At 43.9% G+C, this 25,594-nt stretch overlaps 1 protein-coding gene across 3 annotated transcripts in view; it reads right to left on the minus strand.

The window, feature by feature from the left end:
* The window catches only part of gpr158a (G protein-coupled receptor 158a), a 642,328-nt gene that overhangs the window by 80,454 nt on the left and 536,280 nt on the right, over positions 1 to 25,594 (minus strand). For all 3 annotated transcript variants that reach the window (XM_078538078.1, XM_078538082.1, XM_078538086.1), the window contains one exon: positions 24,327 to 24,465. In XM_078538078.1, coding sequence (XP_078394204.1) covers positions 24,327 to 24,465 — 139 coding nt within the window. The remainder of the gene's footprint in view (positions 1 to 24,326; positions 24,466 to 25,594) is intronic.

Raw genomic sequence — 25,594 nt, forward strand, 5'->3', positions numbered from 1 at the left:
GTAATGGTAGAGTTGAGGATATGCTGGGCCATGAGGTTACAGATTGTGTTCGAGTACAATTCTGCTGCTGCTGCTGGCCCACAGTGCCTCATGGATGCCCAGTCTTGAGTTGTGTGCTGTGTTTGAAAATCTAGATTTCTTTGAAAGCTATCCCATTTAGCATGGTGGTAGTGCTAAATGGGATAGATGTTGTCCATGTCCAAATACAGCAAGACTGGACAATATCCAGACTTGGGCTGACAAGTGGCAAGTAATATTCGCATCACACAAGTGCCAGGCAATGACCATCTCCAACAAGAGAGAATCTAACCACTGCCCCTTGATGTTCAATGGCATTACCATCACTGAATCCCCCATTATCAACATCCTGGGGGTTACCATTGACCAGAAACTGAACTGGTCTAGCCATATAAATACTGTGGCTAAAAGAACAGGTCAGAGGTTAGTAATCCTGCGTCAAATAAGTCACCTCCTGACTCCCCAAAGCCTGTCCACCATCTACAAGGCACAAGTCAGGATAGAATACTCTCCACTTGCCTGGATGAGTGCAGCTCCAACGACAGTCAAGAAGTTTGACATCATCCAGGAAAAAGCAGCCCACTTGATTAGCACATCCACAAACATTCACTCCCTCCATCACCAACGCACAGTAGCAGCAGTGTGTACCACCTACAAAATGCACTGCAGGAACTAACCAAGGCTGCTGAGACAGCACCTTTGAAACTCTCGACCACTACCATTTAGAATGACAAGGGCAGCAGATAGATGGGAACACCACCACCTGGAAGTTCCCCTCCAAGTCACTCACCATCCTGACTTGGAAATATATTGCCGTTCCTTAACTGTCGCTGGGTCAAAATCCTGGAACTGCCTTCCTAACAGCACTGTGGGTGTACCTACACCACATGGACTGCAGCGATTCAAGGCGGCAGCTCACCACCACCTTCTCAATGGCAACTAGGAATGGGAATTAAATGCTGGTCCAGCCAGCGAAGCCCACATCCCATGAATAAATTTTTAAAAATTCAGGGCCCAATCCATGTCCTCCTGCAGCCATGTCTCCACAATGGCTATCAAATCATAATTATTTATTTCTATGTGCGCTCTCAATTGATCTATTTTGTTTTGAATGTTATGTGCATTCAGATACAGGGCTTTTAATTTTATCCTTTCATTCTTTTTGTAATTCCTAGTTTCATCTGTTGATTTACTGTTAGGTTTGTACTCTCCATCCCTTCCTGTCATGGTCTGTTTTTCATTTCCCATAACAAAATGCCTTGTCTCTGCTCTTTGATTTACCACATCTTCCCAAATTTGATACCTTGCCCCCACTATTTAGTTTAAAATCCTCTCTACTTCCCTCGGTATGCAGCTCGCAAGAGCACCGGTCCCAGCATGGTTCAGGTGTAGACAGTCCCAATGGTACAGATTCCACTTTGCCCAGTACTGGTGCCAGTGCCTCATGAACCCGAACCCACTTCTCCTACACCAGTCATGTATCCATCTCCCTAATCTGATTTGTCCTATGCCAATTTGCTCGTAGCTCAGGTAATAATCCAGAGGTTATAACCTTTGAGGTTTTGCTGCTTAATTTGATGCCTAGTTCCTCATACTGACTATGCAGAGCCTCCTTCTTTGTCCTGCCTAGGTTGTTAATACCTGCATGGACCACAACAATCACACACCACCCCCCACACCCCCACTACAGCAAATTTCTCTCCAGCCTTGAGCAGATGTCCTGAGCCTTGGCACAGGGCAGGTAATAGAGCCATCTGGACTCACACTCTTTGTTGCAGAGAACAGTGTCAATCCCCCTCACTATACTGTCCCTTACTACCACTACATTCCATTTTGTTGCCTGCACTTGAATGGCTTCTTGTACCATGGTGCCATGGCCAGTTAGCTCATCCACCCTGCAGCCCCCACTCTCATCCAAACAAGCTGAAAAAACCTCAAACCTGTTGGACAATTACGGAGGCTGAGGCTCTTGCACCCCTGTCCCCTGGGTCCCCTTACCTGCCTCACTCACAGTCACACTCTCCTGTCCCTGTCCTAAGAGGTGTGACTGCCTCCTGGTACAAATTATCCAGATAACTTACCCCCTCTCTGATGCATCACAGTGTCTATAATTCAGCCTCCAGCTCATAAACTCTGAGCTGAAGCTGCTTAAAATTCAAACACTTACTGCAGACATGTTTGTCCTGGATCAAACTGGCATCCAGAAGCTCCCACATGCTGCAACTGTGACACATCACCTGTCCTGCCATCCTTAATTGTTCTAATTAACTATATAATTATTTTGTTCAATTATATATTTTACTTCTGTTTTTATATATTTTATTATCTTTACCACCAGTTGCTAAACTATTTTGAACCTTAGGAATAGAATAAACCTTAGTCGCTTACCAGACACTCACCAAATAACTAGCTTCTTCTCCTGTAGCAGAGTACGACCACTTGTTCACAGGGCAGAAGAAGTGGGAGGTATGCAACATGACCACCCTCAGGCTGCTAGAACATTAATATTGTTGTCTGGAATTGAACCCAGGCAGTCTGCCATTTTATCATCTAACAGGTAGCAGCAGAAAGAGCTCTACCCAGGAGAAGTGCTTGGCCCTCATCACCACTGTGAACTGCTGGAACATTGGAACTTCTGTATCTGAGTCTTCAAGACTAACTCAACTCTTCATGCCTTCTCCCATCGTGGAAGTCCTCACTTCTGGAAAGTCAGATCACCCTGCAACAGTTCAGCCTGCTAACCTCTGAAGGAATACACCACTGGGCTTTTGATTCTGGACTCTGAATTCACGTGAAATCATAACTCTTAATTTTATCATGTTCTTTGCCCTGAACCCCTTTCTTTCCCTTATCACTCTTTTATGATAAGGGGCAGGCTTTGTGAAACCCCTTTCCTGCATTTTATGTGTGTGCAAAATAAATCAACCCTTTTATTTTGCCTTATCTCGAGTATGCTGTGGGGTTACTATTAGAGGATTGGATCACTCCAAACTGAAGGGTTGGGGAAAATACGCCACCGATTATAAAGGGGAAAGCAGAAATCAAAAACACCTTTCTGTTTACAGACGGGTAGTGAGAGGAGAAATCAGGGCTGTTTAAATTAATAGCCCTCCGATCCGTAACAGAAGTTGGGAGCTCAAGTCTGGGAAAACCCAATTTGAATTTGTCCAGAGTCCAAAATTTTAAAACAAGTCTGAACTGGATACTGAAAGAAACCGATTGGAAGCCAAAGAGGGAAAATTTGGTGACTGGAACTAATTTTAAGACGAATAACTTACCACAGCAAATTCCTCGTCCGAACGCTAAGGAAATGGCAACATTTGATGCCCAAATGCTTGTTCAGCAAGAGAATCTAAGCGGGGAAAATTTGGAGACCCTAACACAGATCAATTGAAAGTTGTAGCTAGGGAGATACAGCTCAAATTGCCCAGCAAGACCAAAAGAAAAGAAGTCCTAGCATTGATAAAACATCTGGATCTGACATTACCAGTAGAGCAGTCAGATGAAGAGCTAAATCATGACTCCGAATCCCCTCCCCTAGCCAATTTTGAGCTGGAAAAGCTTAAATTGGAGCTAGAATTTCAGGAGAGGGAAAGAGAGGGAAGCTCAGGAGAGAGAAAGAGAGGGAAGAGACAGCAAGGGAACAAGAAAAGGAAAGAGAATTCCAGCTCTGAAAATTGGAAATGGAGCCAGCAGCTCAAAGGAAGAGAGAAAGCAGACAGCTAGCTGCTGCAAGGGAAATTCTCTCTCTACCCAGTAGCATCCCCTACCTCCCTAACCTGGAACCACTCTCTGAGGCCTTCAAGTATGCAAGATTCATTCCAAAATTTTGAGAAAATAGCAGGACAGCTAAAATGGCCCTCAGAGGTCTGGGGGAGAATTTTCTCCCCGTCGGGGGGGTTGGACGGGAGCGGGTGTGGGCGGGCACATAGCCGATAGCCGCCTGCGATCAGCTGCGTGCCGCCATTTTACATGGGCGGACCAATTAAGGCCCGCCCAGCATGACTGGCACCCGGAAGCGCTGTGCTCTCCCTGTGCGGGCAGGGGGGAGTAGGGAGAGTCGGGTCGTGCACTCTTTCGATTTTTGAAAATTTTAGTAAAGAAAAAAACATTTAAAGACATGTCCCCTCATGTGACAGTGTCAATGTCAATGAATTTTTTTAAAAAACTTTTATTAAACCATGGATGAGGTTTCATGGTAAATGCGAAGGCCGCTTGGACTCTTCGCCTGCCCACCAAACGTAAGGTTCGATGGGCAGCTCAGTTTATTAGTTTAATTGATATTTAAATGGCCTTAATAGGCCTTTGACAGCTCGGTGGGCGTGTAGCCGACTCCGGTGAGCTCCTGCCGAACTCAAGGTCTGAATGACGCGCGGTGATGTCGGGACGCATGCCCGACCTCATCACGTGTCATTTAACACCCTGCTTGCCGACCCAAAGTTTCTGCCCCTGGAGACTTTTAATTCAAGGGCAGCTGTCAGGGAGAGCTCAAGAGGTCTACTCTATGTTGCCTTCTGAGATGTCCATAAATTATGAGCAGACTAAAGTGGCCATCCTAAGTGCTGACGAGTTAGTCCCAGAAGCACACCGCCAGCAATTCCGGGTTGCTCATTAGAAGCCAACCCAAACAAACATTGAGTTTGAGCGGCTGAAACAAATTGTGTTTGAACGATCGATAAGATCCCTGAAAATCCCACATACCTGTGAGGGCTGCGTGAGGTAGTACCCTTGGAGGAATTCACAAATTGTCTACCCTTCAACCTACGAATCCACCCAGAGGAGTAGAGAATCCTCAGAGCCAGGGGTGCAGCAGTCACAGCAGACAACTATGATCTCACTGAACTATACTCATGAGTATTGGAAAGAGAAGCAGGGTGATCTAGATAAGAAAGGGCCCCCACCCAGAAAAGAAAACACAAAAGAGGGTCAGAGAACAACCCCCCACCAACCCACGCCCCCCCCATGCCCGAAAGGAGAATCCCCGGAGGCTGGTGGGCCTCATTGCGACAAAATAGGCCAATCCAGGTGTGAACGCTGGAGATTGTGAGGCAAACTGGTTGGCCTAATAGGGCTTCACATGAGTAGTCCCCTAAAGAACGCCACGATGGGTAGTGCAGCACAGCAGGCAGAGCTGCTCGCTACAGGAACTTACTCTGCCGAGGGCATGGCATTCTGTGTGTCTGAGCCGGACAAACTGCCTGAGAGTTCCCAGAGTTTTGTCCTCCTACCCGCCCCAAAATGTGAGCAAGTCCGTGGTATTGCTCTGAGACACAGGGGCCACTCAGTCCTTAATGTTGGAGGAAAACTTAAACCTACCCCCAGAGTCCTCCCTGAGGGCCAAAGCCCTGATCAGTGGAGTGGGAGGAGGATCTGTGTTTGACCCCTCCATAGGGCCCACCTCAAGTGCGACCTTGTTTCAGGCCCTGTTACAGTAGGAATTGTCCCTAAGCTACCAGTAGCAGGATTCGATTTCCTCTTTGGGAACAATTTGGTTAGCAGCCAGGTGCTAGCCAGCAAAAGATGCTAAGGCTAAGCAACAGAAATCTGTAGAAGGGCAGAAAGCTGGGGAAGGTCTAGAGGCCCAAAAGGGTGGGAAGGCCTCCGTAGACCTCGAACAAGAGCGGCCTGAAGGTAGCAAGGCCAAAGCCAGGCCAGCAGGATTAAATGGGGTACTGAAAATGCCCCTAGAAGCTGAAATAGATTCCCTGAATACTCTCAAGTTAACTAGGGACCAGAGAAATCTTAAAGCAGGAAAAGAAATAGTGAGGGAAATGCCCCACATGGCCAAAGCACCTGAAAGAAGACAGGTTAAGCCCAGAAAGAAAAATGTTAAGGATTTGCCTGAAGTATGGCTGGCAAAAACCTTCTTTCTGGCATTAAATAGGTACAAAAGGAGTTCAATAAGCAGATAAAGAGGGAGATGGCTCCCCCATTTGAAAAGCCAACAGGGAGGGTAGCTGGAGCTGCACCTCGACTCGAATGCAGTGGTGTTCCAGAGGATATGGAACATGTTGGGAGAGCACCCCCTCCATAGCCAAAGGCTCTGGCTAGGAGGCCAGTGATTGATTTCGCTGACCACTTTATGGAGAATTTAAAGGTGGAACTGAAAGGTTCCCAAATTTGCCCAGGATGAGTGAGGGCAGTGCCTCACTTAGTTGATAAGCCACTCGGAGGCACAGCAAGACCTGACCATCCCCCAGAGGGCAGTAATGTCCCAAAGGACACTGAACCTATCATGCAACTGACCAGCAGAGGGACCCCAACCACACTGGAACCCATGCTCACCCATCATCATCCAGAATTGCAAAAGGACCGGACAGAGCCTATCAGGCCACAGCCCTGTAGCCATATCTGGTATGGATGCAGGTGAGGCCCCTGTCAGAAGGCCATCTTCCTGTAATCCCGGCCCAGAAAGGCTGGCCCAAGTTCGGGGGCCAACTCCCGCCTGTTGCTGTGCCAACCAAAAGCACCTAACACCAGAAGCCGGAATTCTCCAGTTGTGCTAGCGCCAGAGCTGGACCCTGAACAGGAAAAACAGCCCACTGTCCTGACCCTCAGCTGAACCCCAGACTCTGGGTCTGAACACCTGAGCCCACAGGTTACCAAAGTGGAAAGGCAGGAGATAGGCTGGACAAAAGCAGCTCAGCTCTCTGATCCCAGGGCCTGGCATCCACAGAGTGAGATGTCCAGCAATCCCCTGAGGATTGTTCAGTGCAGCTTGACCATTACTTTCCCCCTGAGTGCTAGCCACCCTGTAAACTCCCAGGCCCTTTTGAGGACACTTAACCATGAGGTTGGAATTCCTGACCCCCAACAGAGAGAAATCAGAACTCTCGCACCGAATAGACTTTCCCATAGATTGCTGTTTCCCCTGCTAGCTGTGCATGTTTGGTTTCTTTTTCAGGAGTGAATGAGAGAATGCATGCTTACTCCCTTCCTCTTCTCCTTTCTGTAAGACCACATTAAAAAAATGAAATTAAATGGAATTCATTTCATTTTTCTCCAGTTGGGGAGGTGTGTCCCAGTTACTAAATTTTATTTTAGTAATGGGAAAGTCTTTACCCTGACTAGCCATGACTCATGCCAGAGGAATTTCTAACCTTCAGAAACCAGCAGGGACCTCATTATCTTTAAAGAGATGCTAATGTCCTCTGTGACATCTGACAATCACATTCCAAAGAAATGCACCAACCCCCTATGCATTTCTAAGACAGAGCTCCAGTCAACAGAGACAGTATGTCTGCAAAGGGCAAAAGGGACACTGACCCCTCTATTAAACACCTCGAGATTCCAGATCTGGGAAAATACATCCTTTGACCAAGACCCAAGAGAAGTGGGAGGTATGTCACGTGACCTCCCCCAAGTTGCTGGAACCTGTAATATTGCCATTTGGGACTGAACTCTGGCAGTCTACCATTTTATCATCCAACAGGTTGCAGCAGAAAGAGCTCTGCCCAGGTGGAGTGCCTGGCTCTCATCTACACTGTGAACTACTGGAACATTGGAACTTCTGTACCTGTGCCTTCAGACTAATTCATCTCTACGTGCCTTCTCCCATCCTGGAAGTCCTCACTTCTGGAAAGTTAAATCACTCTGCAACAATTTCAGCTTGCTAACCTCTGAAGGAATACGCCACTGGACTTCTGATTCTGGATTCTAGACTCACATGAAACCATAACTCTTATTTTTATTGTGGTCTTGCCCTGAACCCCTTTCTTTCCTTTACAATAAGTGCAAAAAGAGGTGGACATTGCAAAACCCCTTTCCCACATTTTGTGTGTGTGTAAAATACACCAACCCTCTTATTTTGCCTTATCTCGAGTATGCTGTGGGGTTATTAATAGAGGATTGGATCACTCCAAACTGAGGGGTTGGGGAAAACATGGCACCACTCATAATGGGGAAAAGTCAGAAATCAGAAACACCTTTTTGTTTACAGACAGGTAGTGAGAGGAGAAATCAGGGCGGTTTACATTAATCCCCCTCCGGTTGGTAACAGCAGGGAGGTCAGCCTTTATTGTAAGAGGACTGGAGTACAAGAATAAAGAAGTCTTGCTCATATAGTACGGGACTTTGAAACCACACTGAGAATTTTTTGTGCAATTTTGGTTTTCAAGGAAGGATATTCTTGATTGGCAATCATACGAATTTTGGTGAGACAACCATGTAGATTTGGTCTCCACATTTAGGAAAGAATATACTTGCATTGGGGACGGAACAGTGAAAGTTCAATAAATAGGGATGAGAGGGTTGTCTTATGATGATGGGCTTTCAAACAGATCTCACAACTCAAGACTGGGCATCCATGAGGCGCTCTGGGCCATCAGCAGCAGCAGAATTGTACTCAATCACAATGTGCAACCTCATGGCCCAGCATATCCCCCACTCTACCATTACCATTGAGCCAGGGGATCAACCCTGGTTCAGTGAAGAGTGCAGCAGGGGATGCCAGGAGCAGCAACAGGCATATCTAAAAAGGTGTCAACTTGGTGAAGCTATAATACAGGACTACTTGCGTGCCAAACAGCACAAGCAGCAAGTGATAGACAGAGCTAAGCGATCTCACAACCAATGGATCAGATCTAAGCTCTGCGGTCCTGCCACATCCAGTCGTGAATGACAGTGGACAATTAAACAACTCACTGGAGGAGGGGGCTCTACAAATATCCCCATCCTCAATGATGGAGGAGCTCAGCACATTAGTGCAAAATATAAGACTTAAGCATTTGCTACAATCTTCAGCCAGAAGTACCGAGTGGATGATCCATTCAGCCTCCTCTGGAGATCCCCAGCATCACAGATGCCAGCCTTCAGCCAATTCGATTCACTCCACGTGAAATCAAGAAACAGTTGAAGGTACTGAATACTGCAAAGGCTATGGGCCCTGACAATATTCTGGCAATAGCACTGAAGACTTCTGCTCCAGAACTTGCTGCACCCCTAGCCAAGCTGTTCCAGTACACCTACAACACTGGCATCTACCCAGCTCTGTGGAAAATTGCCCAGGTATGTCCTTTACACAAAATGCAGGACAAATCCAACCTGGCCAATTACCACCACCTCTCGATCATCAATAAAGTGATGGAAGGGGCCATCAATAGTGGTATCAAGTGGCACTTACTTAGCAATAACCTGCTCACTGACGCCCAGTTTGGGTTCCGCCAGGGCCACTCAGCTCCTGACTTCATTACAGCCTTGGTTCAAACATGGACAAAAGAGCTGAACTCCCGAGATGAGGTGAGAGTGACCAAGTGTGGCATCATGGAGCCCTAGCAAAACTGGAGTCAGTGGGAATCAGGGGGAAAACTCTCCACTGGTTGGAGTCATACCGACGACAAAGGAAGATGGTTGTGGTTGTTGTAGGTCAGTCATCTCAGCTCCAGGACATCACTGCAGGAGTTACTCAGGGTAGTGTCCTAGGCCCAACCATCTTCAGCTGCTTCATCAGTGACCTTCCTTCCATCATAAGGTAGGAATTGGGGATGTTCGCTGATGATTGCACAATGTTCAGTACCATTCACGACTCCTCAGATATTGAAGCAGTCCATGTCTAAATGCAGCAAGACCTGGACAGTATCCAGGCTTGGGCTGACAAGTGGCAAGTAACATTCATGCCACACAAGTGCCAGGCATCTCCAACAAGAGAGAATCTAACCATCGCCTCTTGATGTTCAATAGCATTACCATCACTGCTTGACACCATCCAGGATAAAGCAGCCCGCTTGATTGACACCACACCCACAAATATTCACTTCCTCCACCATCAACGCATAGTAGCAGCAGTGTGTACCATCTACAAGATCCACTGCAGGAATTCACCTTGGCTCCTTAGACAGCACCTTCCAAACCACCACCACTATCATCTAGAAGGGCAAGGCCAGCAGATAGATGGGAAAACCACCACTTGGAAGTTCCCCTCCAAGTCACTCACCATCCTGACTTGGAAATATATCACTGTTCTTTCACTGTTGCTGGGTCAAAATCTTGGAACTCCCTTCCTAACAGCACTGTGGGTGCACCTACACCACAAGGGCTGCAGCAGTTCAAGAAGGCATCTCAAGGGCATCTAGGGATGGGAAATAAATACTGGCCCAGCCAATGAAGCCCACATCCCATGAATGAATTTTTAAAAAAGGCTGAGGAAATTGGGCTTATATTTTCTGGAGTTTAAAAGAATGAGAGGCGATCTCAGGCTTGCTAAGGTAAATGCTGAGATATTGTTTCCACTGGTTGGGGAATCTAAAACACCTGGGCAGAATCTCAGGATAAGGGGTCAATCATTTAGGACTGAGGTGAGGGGAAATTACTTCACTCAAAGCATTGTGAATCTTTGGATTTCTCTACCCCAAGGGTTGCGGATGCTCCATCATTGAATGCTTTTAAGGATGGGATAGACAGATATTTTGGTGTCTCAGTGAATTGGGAGTGGGTGGGAAAATATAATTTAAGCTGAAGATCTGGCATGATTGTATTGAATAGCAGAGCAGGCTCAACAGGCTATACAGTCTTCTCATGCTCCTATATCTTGTGTTCTTGTATTCATATTGTACGACGAGCAACAATGATGACATTAGAGAGTTTAGCAGCAATAAATGCTGCATTAAGGAATAATGAGCTCATACCACAGCTGTGTTTTTAAAATATACTGAAAAACCTGTAAGAAAGTTTCTATAATTATCATGTTCAACCTCTTGTTAACATTCTAGCTTTATTCATCGACTTGTTCCTACTTGATTTTTGCCCCAACTTTTCCTTTTCTGACTTTTCTAGCCGAGGTACAGTTCCACCAGTCTTATGCTGCAAAACTCAATACACAGCCAGTCTGCAAAAAGAACCATGAAATAAATCTGGGGTACAATTTCACCCATGTCGGGCGGGCTCAGCGGGGGTGGGCAGGAAGTCGACAGTGATCGGGGCCGTTTAAGTCCCACCCAGCGTGAAATGCGAGCAGAAGTGCTCAGCGCTGCCTGTGCATGCGGGGGAGAGGAGGACGAGCGTGAACTTCGCGAGTGGGCGCTTGATAATCTGCCTGAGGCACAGAGCTGCCTCAGGGAGATGAAGCGTTTTTAATCTATACTAAGTATACTAATCTATACTAAGCTGTGACCTTATTTTATTCCTTGGCTGATGGTTCTGCCACCAGTGGTTGAAAACAAGATCTCGGACTGCCTCTAATTTGAGTCTAATAATGAAGGCCTGCTCATTGGAAAAACACGACTGTAATTCAATCAACACTCACTGGCAAAAATATCACAGTAATTGTACACTTTTTCAACTGGTTGGACAACCTATTCCTCTGCAATTTAGAACTATAAAATGACATTGGTAGAAATGCGAAAACAGCAGGTCCACACGTGCCTGTGGTGCAGGTATTCCCTGTGACACTGAGGCTGGCTTTGTTGAATTTTGCAAAGCTAATGCCATCTGCATTTTGTCATAGGATTCAATTTACGGAAGGACACATGGTTGGCGCAAGGTTTCTAGTAAAACAGCAGCTGCGAAAGAGAGGTCGTAATGCAGCAAAAGGAGGTGGCCCATGATTGGAGCAGAAGCACTTGCCCCTGTCAAAGTAGCAGCAACAACAGCTTGTATTTGTACCATGCCTTTAACATAGTAAAACCACTCAGCGTGCTTCACAGGAGCATTCCCAAACAAAACATGACACCGAGCCACATAAGGAGGCTGACTCATTAGAGCAGGTGACAAAAAGCTTGGTCCAAGAGGTAGGGTACGAGGAGAGATTGGATACGTTGGGGTTATTTTCCTTAGAACAAAGAAGGCTGAGAGGTGACTTGATTGAGGTGTACAAAATTATGAGGGGAATAGATTGAGTGGACAGGATAAAATTGTTTCCCTTGATGGAGAATTCTAGAACCAGGGGACACAGATTCAAGATAAGTGGCAGAAGGTGTAGGGGGGACATGAGGGAGAACTTTTTTACGCAGAGGGTAGTGGGAGTCTGGAATTCACTGCCCAAGTTGGTGGTAGAGGCAGAAACTTTAAACTCTTTTAAAAGGTACCTGGATCTGCACCTAAAGTGCTGTAAGCTGCAGGGCTATGGGCCGGGTGCAGGGAGGTGGGATTAGAAAGGGCACTTGGGTGTCCTCGGGCTGGCATGGACAAGATGGGCTGAATGGCCTCCTTCTGTGCTGTAACTTTTCTATGGTTCCACGGTTCTATGGTTTTCATCATGTCTGAAAAGAGGAGAAAAAAGGTAAGGAGGCCGAGAAGTTTAGTGGTTGAATTCCAGAGCTTGGGCTGTTGACAGCTGAAGACATGGAAGGCACAACAACCACTGGGGAGCAACTAAAATTGTGGATGCTTAGGAGGCCACAATTGGCAGAGTGCTAATATATCAGAGTTATAGAGTAGAAGGAAATTAGAGATAGGGAAGGATAAGGCTCTAGACGAATTTGAAAACAATGATGAGAATTTTAAAATCGAGGGATTGCTTAACCAGGAGCCAATATAGGTCAGCAAGCAGAGGTGTATTGGCTGAGCTTGCTGTAAGTTAGGATGCAGGCAACAGAGTTTGGATGACATCAAGTTTGAGTGGAAGATGTGAGGCTGGCAAGGTGAGTATTAGAATAGTCAAGTCTAGAAGTAACAAAGCCATGAATGTGGGTTTCAGCAGCAGTTGAGGTGCTTATCCAGGACTGGGTGTCGACAAGCAATCTGACAATTTAGAGGCAGCAGAGGGGTTGAGGGAAGTGACAATGAGGTACAGCTGGGTGTCACCAGTGTACATGTGAAAATTGATGTCATGTTTTTGTTTGATGTTGTTAAGGGCAGCTTGCTATTGTGAAATAGGAGGAGGCCAAGGATACTTCCTTGCGGGTCACCAGAAGTAATAATGCAGAGCTGGGAAAAGAAACCACTGCAGGCAATTCTCTGGCTATGACTGGATAGATAAGTATGGAATTAGGTGAGTGCAGTCCTATCAGGTGGATGATGGTGGAAAGGCATTGGAGGAAGACAGTGTGATCAGCAGAGATATATGCTTCTGGGATTGAGGTTGCAGACACAGTTAATGGAGTTTCCTAGGCTACAAATCAAGGTTCCTAGGTTAGAAATGAGGAAGATATTTTCTGGAATCAGGAGGGATACCAATGTCTGCATATGTTCAAGAATAGTAGAGTTGACAACCAAAAATCTTGAGCTACAGTACGCACAGGAAAGTGGCATGCGAAGCATCCGGTGAGCCTTTCCCTTTTCTACTGCAGAACAGTCACAGAGCACATAAACAGCTGTACCATATCACATCAGTGCTGACAGGTATGGTCAAACCCATTGCTGCCACTAGGTGCTACATCTGGGTGTCTTGGGATGTACTTCCAGGAAAAGGCAGCTCATAATCCCCACACACACACACGTGGGAATGTGCTAACTTGAAGAAGTTGCCATGATTTGACCAGATGGCTCTCAGCACTTTTGATCTGAAGTTTGAGAAAGGATGGAAATTTTGGAAGGTGCTGGCTCATCCGGAATGTATCATCGTTTTATTTGTTTCTTTGCCCAATTTCACTCAGTAACATCAAGGTCACAATGTACAACAGTATACAATATACTGTCATCACACTTCCTCTCCAAAACATTCCATTCTGAACGACAGATAAGATGTCCCTTAAACTAGTTCTTGGAACAAGCTTTTGGCCACCTGCCCTATTGTCTCCTTACATGGCTCAGTATCAGATTTGATTTGGCAACACTCTTATGTGCCTCAGGACATTTTACAATGCTAAAGGCATTATATATTATATATATTATATTATATATTATATATGTATAAATACAAGTTGTTGATGTCTCTTCCTGTATGATCTTCCTCAAATAAGCCCATATCAATTGCCGGTAGACAGCCGTATCATGTACTTCATCAGATCCAAGCACCTTGTGCATTTAGAAAGTGAGCTTGAAAAGGGTGAGCATAGGTCATAAATCAGCAGGAACAAGTAAAAATGGCAATGATGGAAAGAGCAAAGAGCTACCCAGGTTTCTGTGCTGAGGTGTTCTTCACATGAGCAAGGAACGAGCACTGTGTTGTTAATGCATTCTGCTCTTACTTTTATGACACTATCAGCACCCTTTTTAGTCTTTGCCACTACCGTTAACACTCCCTTTGTCCTGTGTCCATGACATCTTTGTCAATCTCTCCTGAGCTCCCACCTATCTCTGACTTTCTATCTTGCTCCACCTGCTCCACCCCCTCTTAAACAATATAAAATTCATCACATTTCTACTTATCTTTAGATCTGAAGAAGAGTCATATGGGCTCAAAACGTTAACTCTGTTTCTCTCTCCACAGATGCTGCCAGACCTGCTGAGTTTTTCCAGCATTTTTTGCTTTTACTTCAGAATTCCAGCATCCGCAGTATTTTGCTTCCAACTAGTACTGTGCAGTGCTCAGCTTTAGAGGGGAGCTGATTGATAAGCCTCGAGACATCATTTAAAGCAGCGCTAAATGCTCTGCAAGAGTCATCGGGTATTGCGCACATGTTTAGCTCCAACTTCTCGATCAATGCAAGAAGGGTTTTCGCAATTTCTCAGCACCACAAAAGATTGGTAATTTCATGACAGCTGTAGTCGGACCCTGGGAACAATGGGACAAAGTGCAGGCACTGTCAACTTTCCTTAGATGTGCACAGGCAAGGGCCTAATGGTCAATATTGTGCCTCTTGGCTGGTCACGAGGGAAGACACACTGTCTCTGGAGTAATTACATTTAATTTACTATCCTCCCTCATCCCAATCATGGAGCAGAATGGGAACCCCATTCCCAGCACAGGAACTAGTGTTCAAATCGAGTGGCTGTTTGCCACTCCATTTCCACCCCACAGATAGTTAATGCATCAGGATTTGTTGGCAGCTGAAGCCCCCACCTGACCAAGACAGGAGCCTCATATTCAGGGTCTTGTGATATATTGAGGACATGATGGCACTTTAATGGTACATTTGGAGGGCGCACATGGTAGATATTTTACTCAGTAAAACCTGTCAGGTAAGAAGAAAAGATCCTAAAGATAAGTTTTTAAATTGACCATTGTGGGGTCAGGAGGAGCAGGAATTCTTCTTCAACCCCCACAAGGAAAGTCTGGACCTCTGCTTCTCCAGGATCTCCCCCGCACCACCCCCACCCCACCATTCCCCTCCATCCCCCAGCCCCCCAGCCACCCCAACTCCCAGAGAGATGATCCACCTGTCCAGCCAACTTTTCATCAAGGAGTTAAAATATCTCCTTTAAACAACATATTCTTAATACTGTTCATTTAGTTTAGCATAGGTCTTATTCTAAACCAGTGCCCAAAGTCTGGTAAAATATATAACAAAAGTAACCAAGACTTCTGTATCAATTCCTGCTCTTATTTGTGGTGAATTAATTCTGAAGCATGCATTTTAATGGGATTGACATGATGGGCTATGGCCCTTTCTTATTTAACATGCCATTCTGTTCTTGTTCCTAACAGACTCTGTGGTTAATGTTCCTGATGAGTTTCTTTCTGATTCCTTTTATTCAGTTCATTTAACTGGAAATCATGGAGACAACATAAATTTAATATCATGGCTCAATTAACTATTTTTCATTTACTGCTCTAGTTGCCTTTCAAATTAAGTAAATGTCATTTCAGATTTATTAAACAACAAAAAGTTCACCCTTTCTGCTATTTATGTAAGCTGATCCATTTCCAAGTAATGGAATGTAGGTTTACTTTGTAGGAAACCTTTTTTAGTGCTTCTGGGTGACTGCCTGGGTGAAGCGATTGATGACAGATGAATGAGCATGATGATGCACAATCCGGTGTAAAGCTGACAGAACGTGCTTTATAGCAGGATTCAAATGCTTATGACCAATAGCCACATGACAATTTAAGGCATGTCCCTTCTGAGGTGAGCTTCCTCTGCCAGATTTGAGACCTCTGAATATGTGTGATAATGGTGTGGAAAGATTTTTGAGTGGGTAGTTAGAAGCAAAGAAATAGAACATTTAGCCAATATTGACTAGGTTGAGAAAGGAAAGACATTCAATAGGTTTGAATTTATTTTTAAATACATCATCTTGATGTCTCAGAACAAGACCAGCATTTCGCTCTAGGCCTTCTTCAGAGTCACATGGTGTGGGGAGAAAACAAGACCATGGAATTAATTTTGGTTTGCGGCAGCATAGAATCAGTACAGACCCAACAGGGCAGATGGCCTCCTCCTGTGCTGTAAACTTGTGTGGTTCCACTTTTGTGATTAACACTTGAGATTTAGAATTCATACTGTGTTAACATTATACCCAATTACACTGAGAAGAATATAGGTACATAAGTGAAGCACAGTCCAAAATAAATACAATGGCATGTTGTTTTACATGATGGAAAGGAACATTTTGTGTTATTCACAAATGTCTAGAAGTAGCCAGTGAACAAGCCATTTCTAATTTACTTAATCTGCCTACACAAAGTGACTTCAACATGCAGATTTGCATAACATTGGCCCAGGTAGTCAGGGGCAGGATGTAACCACCTCCCTCGCCCCAAGGTGTGTGACGGGACCCATCAGAAGTCCCAATGCAAAGACTCCGTGTGAATTGCCTAGAAGTTTGAACTTCCATTGGGCAAAGTCTCCAACTCTTGAGCTAAGAGCTTACCTCCCTGGAGTGTTACCCAGGAAATGTTAGAGAGAAAAATCCTAGTCTGACTCCTGGGTAACTACAGAAATGACCTGACACAACCCACCACCCGACTGCTCCCCACAACCTGACCTAACCTCATCCCCCGACCCAACCTGACCTCACCACCTACCCAGCTGTACCCCTATCTCCTTACTCGTCTTACCCTCTTACCTCACCCCCTCCTACCCTCTTACACACTTGCCTTGTCTCTTTAGCTTTACAAAGAAGCTTTGGGACATTTAAACTCTTTACTTACAGAATAGGGCAGCTAGTGGACTGCAGCGATTCAAGAAGGCAGCTCACCATCACCTTCTCAAGGGCAGTTAAGGATGGGCAATAAATGCTGGCCGAGGCAGTGATGCCCACATCTTGTAAATGAATTTAATTTTTTTTAAAATAGTGCCATAAAAAGGAGGGACCTCCCTCCAAGGTTTCCTGTGCTGAGTCAGTTTGGAAGAATCCTCCATTGAAAGGTTACCCAGAAAATCGGAGGAAAGCGAGTTTTTTTTTCTGACCAGGGTCAGAAATAGGTTCAAATCCTGACTGGAAGATTTGGGCTATTACATCTATTGTGATAGTTGCCCATAACTGTTTACAGCGTGATACTGCTTTCATTCAGATTATTTTGTAATGGGCAAAGGTTATTGAAGAAGCCTTCAATCACACATATTTCCATTTCCCTGCCAGCAAGGTTAATTGGCACTTATTAATGTGACAATGATAAGTTTAATAAAATCAGTGTACCCCCTGTTTAGATTGAACTGTGCAGGCTGCTAATTAACTGCACAGATTTGAAGAGATGTCCTTGGCAGAGTACTTGAAGTGCTTCTCTGCATTTCAAATACACAATGCTGATTTGATTGACCATTAATGGTAAATTATAAATGCAACATTTAAGGCTGGATTTTTTGATATGGCTATTATTTATTGCCAAGTGGATGCAAAACTGACCCAAAGTGAAGTGGGGCAATCGCACGCAATATTCAGTGGTCAGCTCATTATAATAATTTTCTTTACCTCCAGCTACAGATTCAGAGGTGTGCTGGAAGCACACTAGAGTTGGATGCATAAAATTGCAGTGTATGTAGAATTACCAGTAGGTATGCTAGGCCTACAGACATGGTTGCTGCCATCTTGGCTATGCTGTCTCTTAATCACACTAGTTTCCATTTTATATGTATTATGCACTACTGATGATATGATATTATGACTGGGGTGTTTCCACTGAAATATTTCGCAGTGTAGTTAGATGTAGATAGCCATCTTTTTTTAAATTCATTGTTGGGATGTGGCAAGGTCAGCATTTATTGACCATCTCTAATTGCCCTTGAGAAGATGGTGATGAGCTGCCTTCTTTAACCACTGCAGTCCATGTGGTGCAGGTTTTCGCATAGTACTGTTAGGGATTGTGCCATTGGGTTTTCAGTCACAGATTCCCTTTGGAATTGTGGGCTTTGTATGCACTTCCATAGGAATTGGAGACACTGGCCCTGATATATACGGGGAGGAAGTGGGGGAGCACGATAGTAGGGGAGGGCGGGGGGTTAGAAATCTCAGTTGTGGAGGTCCAGCCAGAGTTAACAGCAGGACCTTTTCTTCTGTTTCCTGCCTAGCAGTTGACCAAATTGATAGACTGACCAGTTGCAGGGAGGGATAGCCAGTGGTAGGAGGCCACAGTCAGGGAAATTTGAGGATGGTCCCGAGCAATTGGGAAGGGGCGAACATCCGGGGTGAGTGGGGAGGGGTGGAGTGTGGGGAGCGGTTGGAGTCTGACAATAGTGAAGGAGAGATTAGAGTTTGGTGTAGGGTGGGGTGTCAGAGCCTGCTAATGGTTACATAGAACACATAACATAATAACAGGACATCCGGCCAACCAGTCCATGCCGGTGTTAATGCTCCACTTGAGCCTCCTTCCATCTGTCTTCATCTAAATCCATCATTGTAACCCTCTATCCCCTTCTCCTTCATATCTTTGTCTAACATCCCTTTAAATGAATCTATGCTGTTTATTTCAACCACTCCATGTGATAGTGAGTTCCACATTCTCACCAGTCTTTGAGTAAAGAAGCTTTTTCTGAATTCCCTATTGGATTCCTTGGTGACTATCTTGTATTGATGGCCTCTAGTTAGCTTTTTCCCCACAAGAGGAAATATTCTCTCTGTAATCATTCAATCAAAACCTTTCGTAATTTTAAAGGCCTCTATTAGGTCACCCCTCAGCATTCTTTTTTCCAAGAGAAAAGAGACCCAGCCTGTAAATCTCTTTCTGATATTTATATCCACATATTTCTGGTATCATCCTTGTAAATCATCTCTGTACTCTATACAATGCCTCCATGTTCTTCAATATGGAGACCAGAACTGCATGCAGTACTCCTAATGTGGTTTAATCAAGGTTCGAAGGAGGCTTAGCATAACTTCCCTATTTTCCACTTTATTTCTGAGGAATAGAATTGAAGTGCATGGTTTTCTTGTTGATGGCCAAGCTAAGCACAACTTTTAATGACTGATGTATTTGTACTTTGAGATTCCCTTGTTCCTCTATCCCACCTAGATGTGCACCTTCCAAGTATTAAGTGACCTCCCTATTCTTCCTATCAAAATGTACTACCTCACATTTACTCTAGTATTAGAGTTGAAAGGGTTAATGTGTGGGACTGTGTAAACAGAATTGCCCATAATGATGATGTAAGAGACACATGACCAAGAGTCAAGAGAGAGAATACTTCTAGCCTGAGCACAGTAACACCCAGACATGTATGTCTGTATACAGTCCTGTTATATCCCATAAAACAGTTATTGTTCAGACATACCAATGTCTCAGCAATCATTCCTCAGCCAGTCTAAACAACAGACAACATTTGTCTTTGTTGAACTTCATTTGCCAATTATTTGCCCATTCTGTGAGGGAGGGAGGTAAATATTAGGGCTTGTGGGTCAGTTAATCATGGCAGGGAGGGGAGGTTGCAATTGGCACGGGAGGGCAAAGGCTTGTTTAAGTAGCTTGACAGAGCACTCCTGCTCCTCCTGGCAAACAAGGAGTGTGGCAGTTTTGGGACCTGTTCCCCAATTTAATTGTTACCTCCCAACCCCCGACCCTCTCTTGTCCATCATGGATGTATTAATACCTACCAGTCTGTCAGTGGCAAACGCACTTTGTTTTGGTAATGGATTACTGCATGACTTCAATGGAAGTAAAATTAGACAGGGTATAAATGGCAGCCGATCCAATCAGTTTAGGTTGAGGGTCAAATTGGCCAGGACAAGGACCAGTCCTTTTAAATCTACAGCAGCAAGAAGATGAAGCCACATTTTAGAGTGAAGCTGAAAAATCCTAGAATGCTAGCCCAGAGGCTGACTTTCATGGCTGCAAATCGGGTAGGCAGGCCTGTCGCACTTAAATAAAATATGATGTGGTGACCTTGGGTCAGCAATCCAATGACATCCCACCAGCATCGCATCCAATAATACAGAAGGCGAGCAGGTGCTGAAATCGGAAGCCCGTGTGCCCATTTGAAAACAAATGCTAACAAGCTTGTTTAAAAAGAACTTGTTTAAAAAGCCATTTGGCTGCAATTTTTTGTTGCCCACTCCATTTTTTACTAGTCGCAGGTGAAATACATTGGGACTGAGTTATTTTGTGAGGAGGCAGCACAAGGACAGATGAAAAGGCCTGCAAACAAGACCCTGGCTGCATGTAACAGCAGAGTCTGCTGCTGAAGGTGGCAGCATTTGGCCATTCGGAGACTTTATTTCTTAACTTTTTTTGACTGACATAACAATTAAGGAAAGAGTAAGAGGGAAGTGGACCTTTAAATCGGTGGCCGGAACCAACTACTGGTTTGCAGCCTAAGCCTTCTCCCATTGGACGTCCTGCCCTAGATGCCTCATTGGCCACAAAGCTGCCTTCACAGTGCTAACTGTCCGGCATTACTGCCGGCCAATTGCCAATTGGTCAGCCGACGCTTGACTCTACAGAAGAGCGGGGATGAGAGCAAGCGGACTGCGCAGTTCCCATTCTGCCTCCCGTACTCCATTGGAATGTGTAAAATCCAGCCCTAGTTTTCTGCTTAGTAGTGAGGAATAAACCTAGAGGCAACAGTAGTGGCAACTGGACCAGAGCTAATCAGTAAACCTTTGTACCTAGGTACCAACTTATATATGTTGAAAACAAAGGCAGCACGAAAAACCTGAAAGCAATACATGCATTCTTGTAACAGATTTGGCTGTATTTTGAAAAATTAGATCTGTGCTTCTCAAAACACCAGCCACCCTGTCAATTCTTGGGAGACGAGAGAACAGGTTTCAAACATGTTTTTAAACTACGATGATAAGAATGGCACTTGGCTTCAGGTTATTTTGGTGGTTGGGAGAGTGGGGAGTGGAGTGGGCAGTGGAGGAGAGGTGGGGTTTTATGTGAAGGGGTTTTGCTTTTGTTGTGTACAGTGCAGAGGAAGATCTTTCCCTGTTGTGTACTTTTAAATAATTGGGATCTGAAGAGCAAATAGGGGGTCATTTTCATGAGGCCCCATCCATTAAGCGGTCAGTGGGCGAATCAAGTCCTTTTCCTACTCTTGAAACTAACCAGCCGCCCATGCTAATTGCTGTGATGCAGTATTGAATTGGCAGAAATAAAACAGAATTGCCAAAGTTGCCTGTGAGTTGAATGTTGATAAACAGGTCACCGATCGGGAATGGAGCAGGACATCTAATGGGCCATCCACGGAGCAGGGTCAATAGTTCCTCCTTTTAAAGGGGAGGGCCACTCTTTGAGAACCAGTGGGCACAAATGATTGAAATCCAGGCAGTCAATATACTGCTAAGAACATAATAATGGTGTTATTTATAATACTTTTCATTTCCACCAAATACTCCTGCTGTGCACTACCCAGCAAAATTGTTTCCATTTTTCTTGATTTTACTGTAGACTCATTTCAATTTATATTGGAAATATCTTTTCATGAATTTATGCCACAACTTGCTGTTCAACCTTGCTGCCCAATGTAACTTAAAGGATATGGATTATTCAAATTCAAAAACTAAGGTGCAGGACATCACCAATATTGAAAACAATAAGGAGGTGAGGTAGGTGTGGTAATGGTGATTTGGTGGCACTCAAGCTTTTTAAAGAGTCATGATTTCAGAATGAAGAACAATGAAGAAAGTGAAGACTGTGGGGTGGGGGCAGTGGAGTCGTTACTGACAAAGGCAAAAATGAAAGGAAAGGAAATCTAGAGTGCACATTACGTAGCTTAGAAATTGGGGCTGCTGATGTCCACGTTGCACATTTGTTCTGTTGAAGAATCATATGGACTTGAAACATTAACTGTGTTCCTCTCCGCAGATGCTGCCAGACCTGATGAGTTTTTCCAGGTATCTTTATTTTTGTTTTGCACATTTGTCCATTGCTTGAGATGGTCTCTGCCAAATTCTGTAAACAGCTCCTGCCTCTCGCTCCTCCTTTCAGAGCCTCCTTTAAAACCTACCTTTAGCCAACCTTTTATGTTATCTCCTTCTTTGCTTCGGTGTCAATTTTTGTCTGATTATATTCCACAAAGTGCCTTGGGGTGTTAAAAGACACCATATAAACACGTGTTGCTGATGCTATTTTTGAGTTGTTGCTCTACAATTTTGACACTTTAACCTTGTACTAGGTTCAGCTTTAATCATTTATAAAACCTTCTGTGCCAGATTGAAACAAAAATGATGAAGAAAATTAGATTCCCTGCGCCAGCTCCTCATTGGCAGAATTCTGTGGGGGTAGATCCTCTTAGAATTTATATACTCAGTCAGCTATAAAAGTAATTGCATTTCAGATGAGGCAATGTTATTTTATTCAACTATTAAATTACACCAACAAAATCCTGAATAGGAAATTTAAACAGCCAGTGAAAACAGGTGAACCATATTTGAATAAAGTGGAAAGAATCAATGTATGTATATATTTTTCCTACTGTTGAAAAGCTGACATATCTCCAATCCTGCAAGCTGTCAGCAGAGCTAAAAGCTTTTTTGTTTTGCATCGGTGGGCTCTCTGCAGTACAGAAGCATGCACAAATTGTCATGGATTATATAAGCAGCTCACATACACGTAATGGAAGATGGCATTAGAGGCCATGCACATGTGCTATGCTGTGATTTCATACTGCATTACAGCAGCAACAGTGGCATGTGGTTGGATTTGCATTACCCAACCTGGTAATAGTAATTACAGAATCGGAAAACCTAGAAACAAGGATTAAGCAGCCTACATTTACACATCTGGCTGTTTCTATTTTACGCAAGTAAATGTTCACATGGTGGATTCCAGTTATTATTATTTATGTGCGCAGCACAGATAAATGACACATTGGAAATGACAGGGTTTCACTGCAGTAGAATGCAATTCATGCTGAGTAAAATTTTAAGGGGAACAATTTTAGGATAAACCTAAAATTTTAGGATAAACCAAAGATAAAAGTAGTACTATAACATCCATGGTAGTGTACAGAACCTTGTACTTGACTGAGATGGCTCACAATTTTGCCCCTAACAAGCTTATGGGGTGAATTAGCTCCATTTCCAAATGAGAAATGATTTTTGTTTCTCCTTTGAACGTGATCCCATAAAACCCGTGGAAACAAAAGTTGCATTTGACATTAACTACTTAAGGTAGAGAAAATCTATTACCATTGCTTCCACCAGAGGCTTGATGCATTAGGTCTTACACATTTCACAGTGAATGCTGCTGTTCTTTTTGTGCAGTCCTCAGTTAGACTGGATAGTCTAGGGGGAACTGAAAAACACGGTGACTGAAATGACACTGCACTGTGTTAATAAACAAGATGCCAAAATGGTATTCTTCAGTTGGCTATTTTGGTAATGGCCTTAATGCATTGAAAATAAGCAAGTTAATGGCTTTATTAAAATAATGGATAAAAAAAGTTTCATTCAAATGTATGTGTTCCTCCCCAATATCACAGAGTGCACTAGTGATGACTAGTCTGATAAGAAAGCCAATGTGGACAATCAATGTGAAAAATGGTGACAGTGGGGAAAGAATTGTTCTGGCTGCTGTACATTTATTTAGTCCATTATGTGATGTTGTTATACATTGAAACCAGTGCAATAAAAACCCCCCACCCCGCCAATTAGTCATAAGTAACAATTTCAATCAATATGGTCACAAGTTAAATGGGATGTGGGTACGCATGGCCAACTGCTTGCATTATGTATACAGTGAACCTTCATAAGGCACAGGCCATCTGCTACAAGAGGGAGCTTTGGCTGTGCTCAGTGCCTGAAATTAGGGTCACCACTGTGTAGTGTAAAGTCTCACCATAGCACCTCTTGTACTCTAGATCTCCAGTGGCGGTCCTCCAAAATAAGTTACTGTTAATGTTAAGAGATCACTGTTTGTCAGTTGACTGCACTGCTGTAATTCTGTGAAAGCTATCTTGCGTAAGGAAGGTTAGTCAAATAAAGAAGGGACTGGATGAAAATAGACACTGCCGCTACAGCATTTGTATGGCATGAATTGAATAAACACGTGAGTTATTTTTCAAAGAATCCTCCTTTTGCTCCAATTAATTTGAAAAGGAGAGAATAAAAATACACCCCTCCCCACCCCCTTTAGTTTTTAGGTAATTATGTTTAAGAGCCAGCAGTCTTCTTACCTGATGGTATGGAATACAGCAGATATAATGAGTTCATTATGGACAGCTACAGCCATGTAGCGTGGTTCATGAAATGCTGATGGTACTGTCCGTACTGCATAGCAGAGAAATACCCCCCAGAGGAGGAAGAGAAATTCAGCTGCAGGAGAAAAAGCAGAGAAGGAATGGAGTGACTTTGAGCTTCATGCACCATCTGATCTTTCTTTAGAAAGGCCAACTTCCTGTAGTTCGACAAAAAGAAATTGGCAAATTTCAATTAGCTTCTGCAAAACCTGAACCCTTTTCCATATGTCCCTTAACTAGAAGTTGCTCTGTTTGGAAATCCACTTGCCTACAGTGCTTTGGGATAGGATGACATCACAAGGGTGAGCTCAACTCTTAAGTCCACTCTTGAATTACGTTTAGTAACTTTTCAAGGAAATAAAGAGTTAACTGATTTTCTTTTGAATCAAATATTTCATAGCACAACTGCAAAGTCCCATGATGTAATCCTTCCCAGCATAGGACAAAAGGTCAGAAGCAAAAAATGTGTTAACCACGAGCAAGTGAAGACAGGATAAGTGGAGACATGAAACAGAAACTCAGAGGAACTATTTGATTTGGGGTCTTTGTGATGCCTTTGGAGTAGGGTAATTCTAGAAATATTACCCACGCTGCCTCATTTTTTCAGAGGAGTTGGGGAAGGAACTTAATTTTCCATAAAGTAGGAGGCCAGCCGATAGCAGGGAAGTCTGTGATTGAACGATCCATTGTACAAGGAATCTGGGCTTTCTCATGCATAAACCCTGAAAAAATGAATAATAGCATCTTCCCTAATATTACATAGTAACATAATAAACCATTTATTCCATTTGGCAGCATCACATAGTCTGTATTTGGAACACTTGACAGCTGACTTTGTTTCTCCAGACCACGAAAGTTCTTTTAATATGATATATGCTGTAAATTGTAAAATGCTGTAAAGCTGCCCAATATTCCAGTTGACCAGCTGGGTACGTTGTAGAGTTAAGTATTTTCTTAGCATCACAAAGCTTTAGTTTATCGACATCACCATTCCCATTGCAACCTACATGGGCAATGAATTGGCTACTTCTATAAAAATGTTTTTAAGCATTCATTTGAAATGGGAAATGGGTGCTCTTTTGGACAAAATATGTACTTCCTAGACTACTAAGCCTAGATTCTTTTCAGTGAGTGCTCTTGTAACATTGGCTTTAACCCAAGTATTTCAAATGGGCTAATTATAGTTGTAAAATAACATCCCAATC

The sequence above is a fragment of the Cetorhinus maximus genome, chromosome 3 (assembly GCF_964194155.1).
Source record: "Cetorhinus maximus chromosome 3, sCetMax3.hap1.1, whole genome shotgun sequence".
NCBI lineage: Eukaryota > Metazoa > Chordata > Chondrichthyes > Lamniformes > Cetorhinidae > Cetorhinus > Cetorhinus maximus.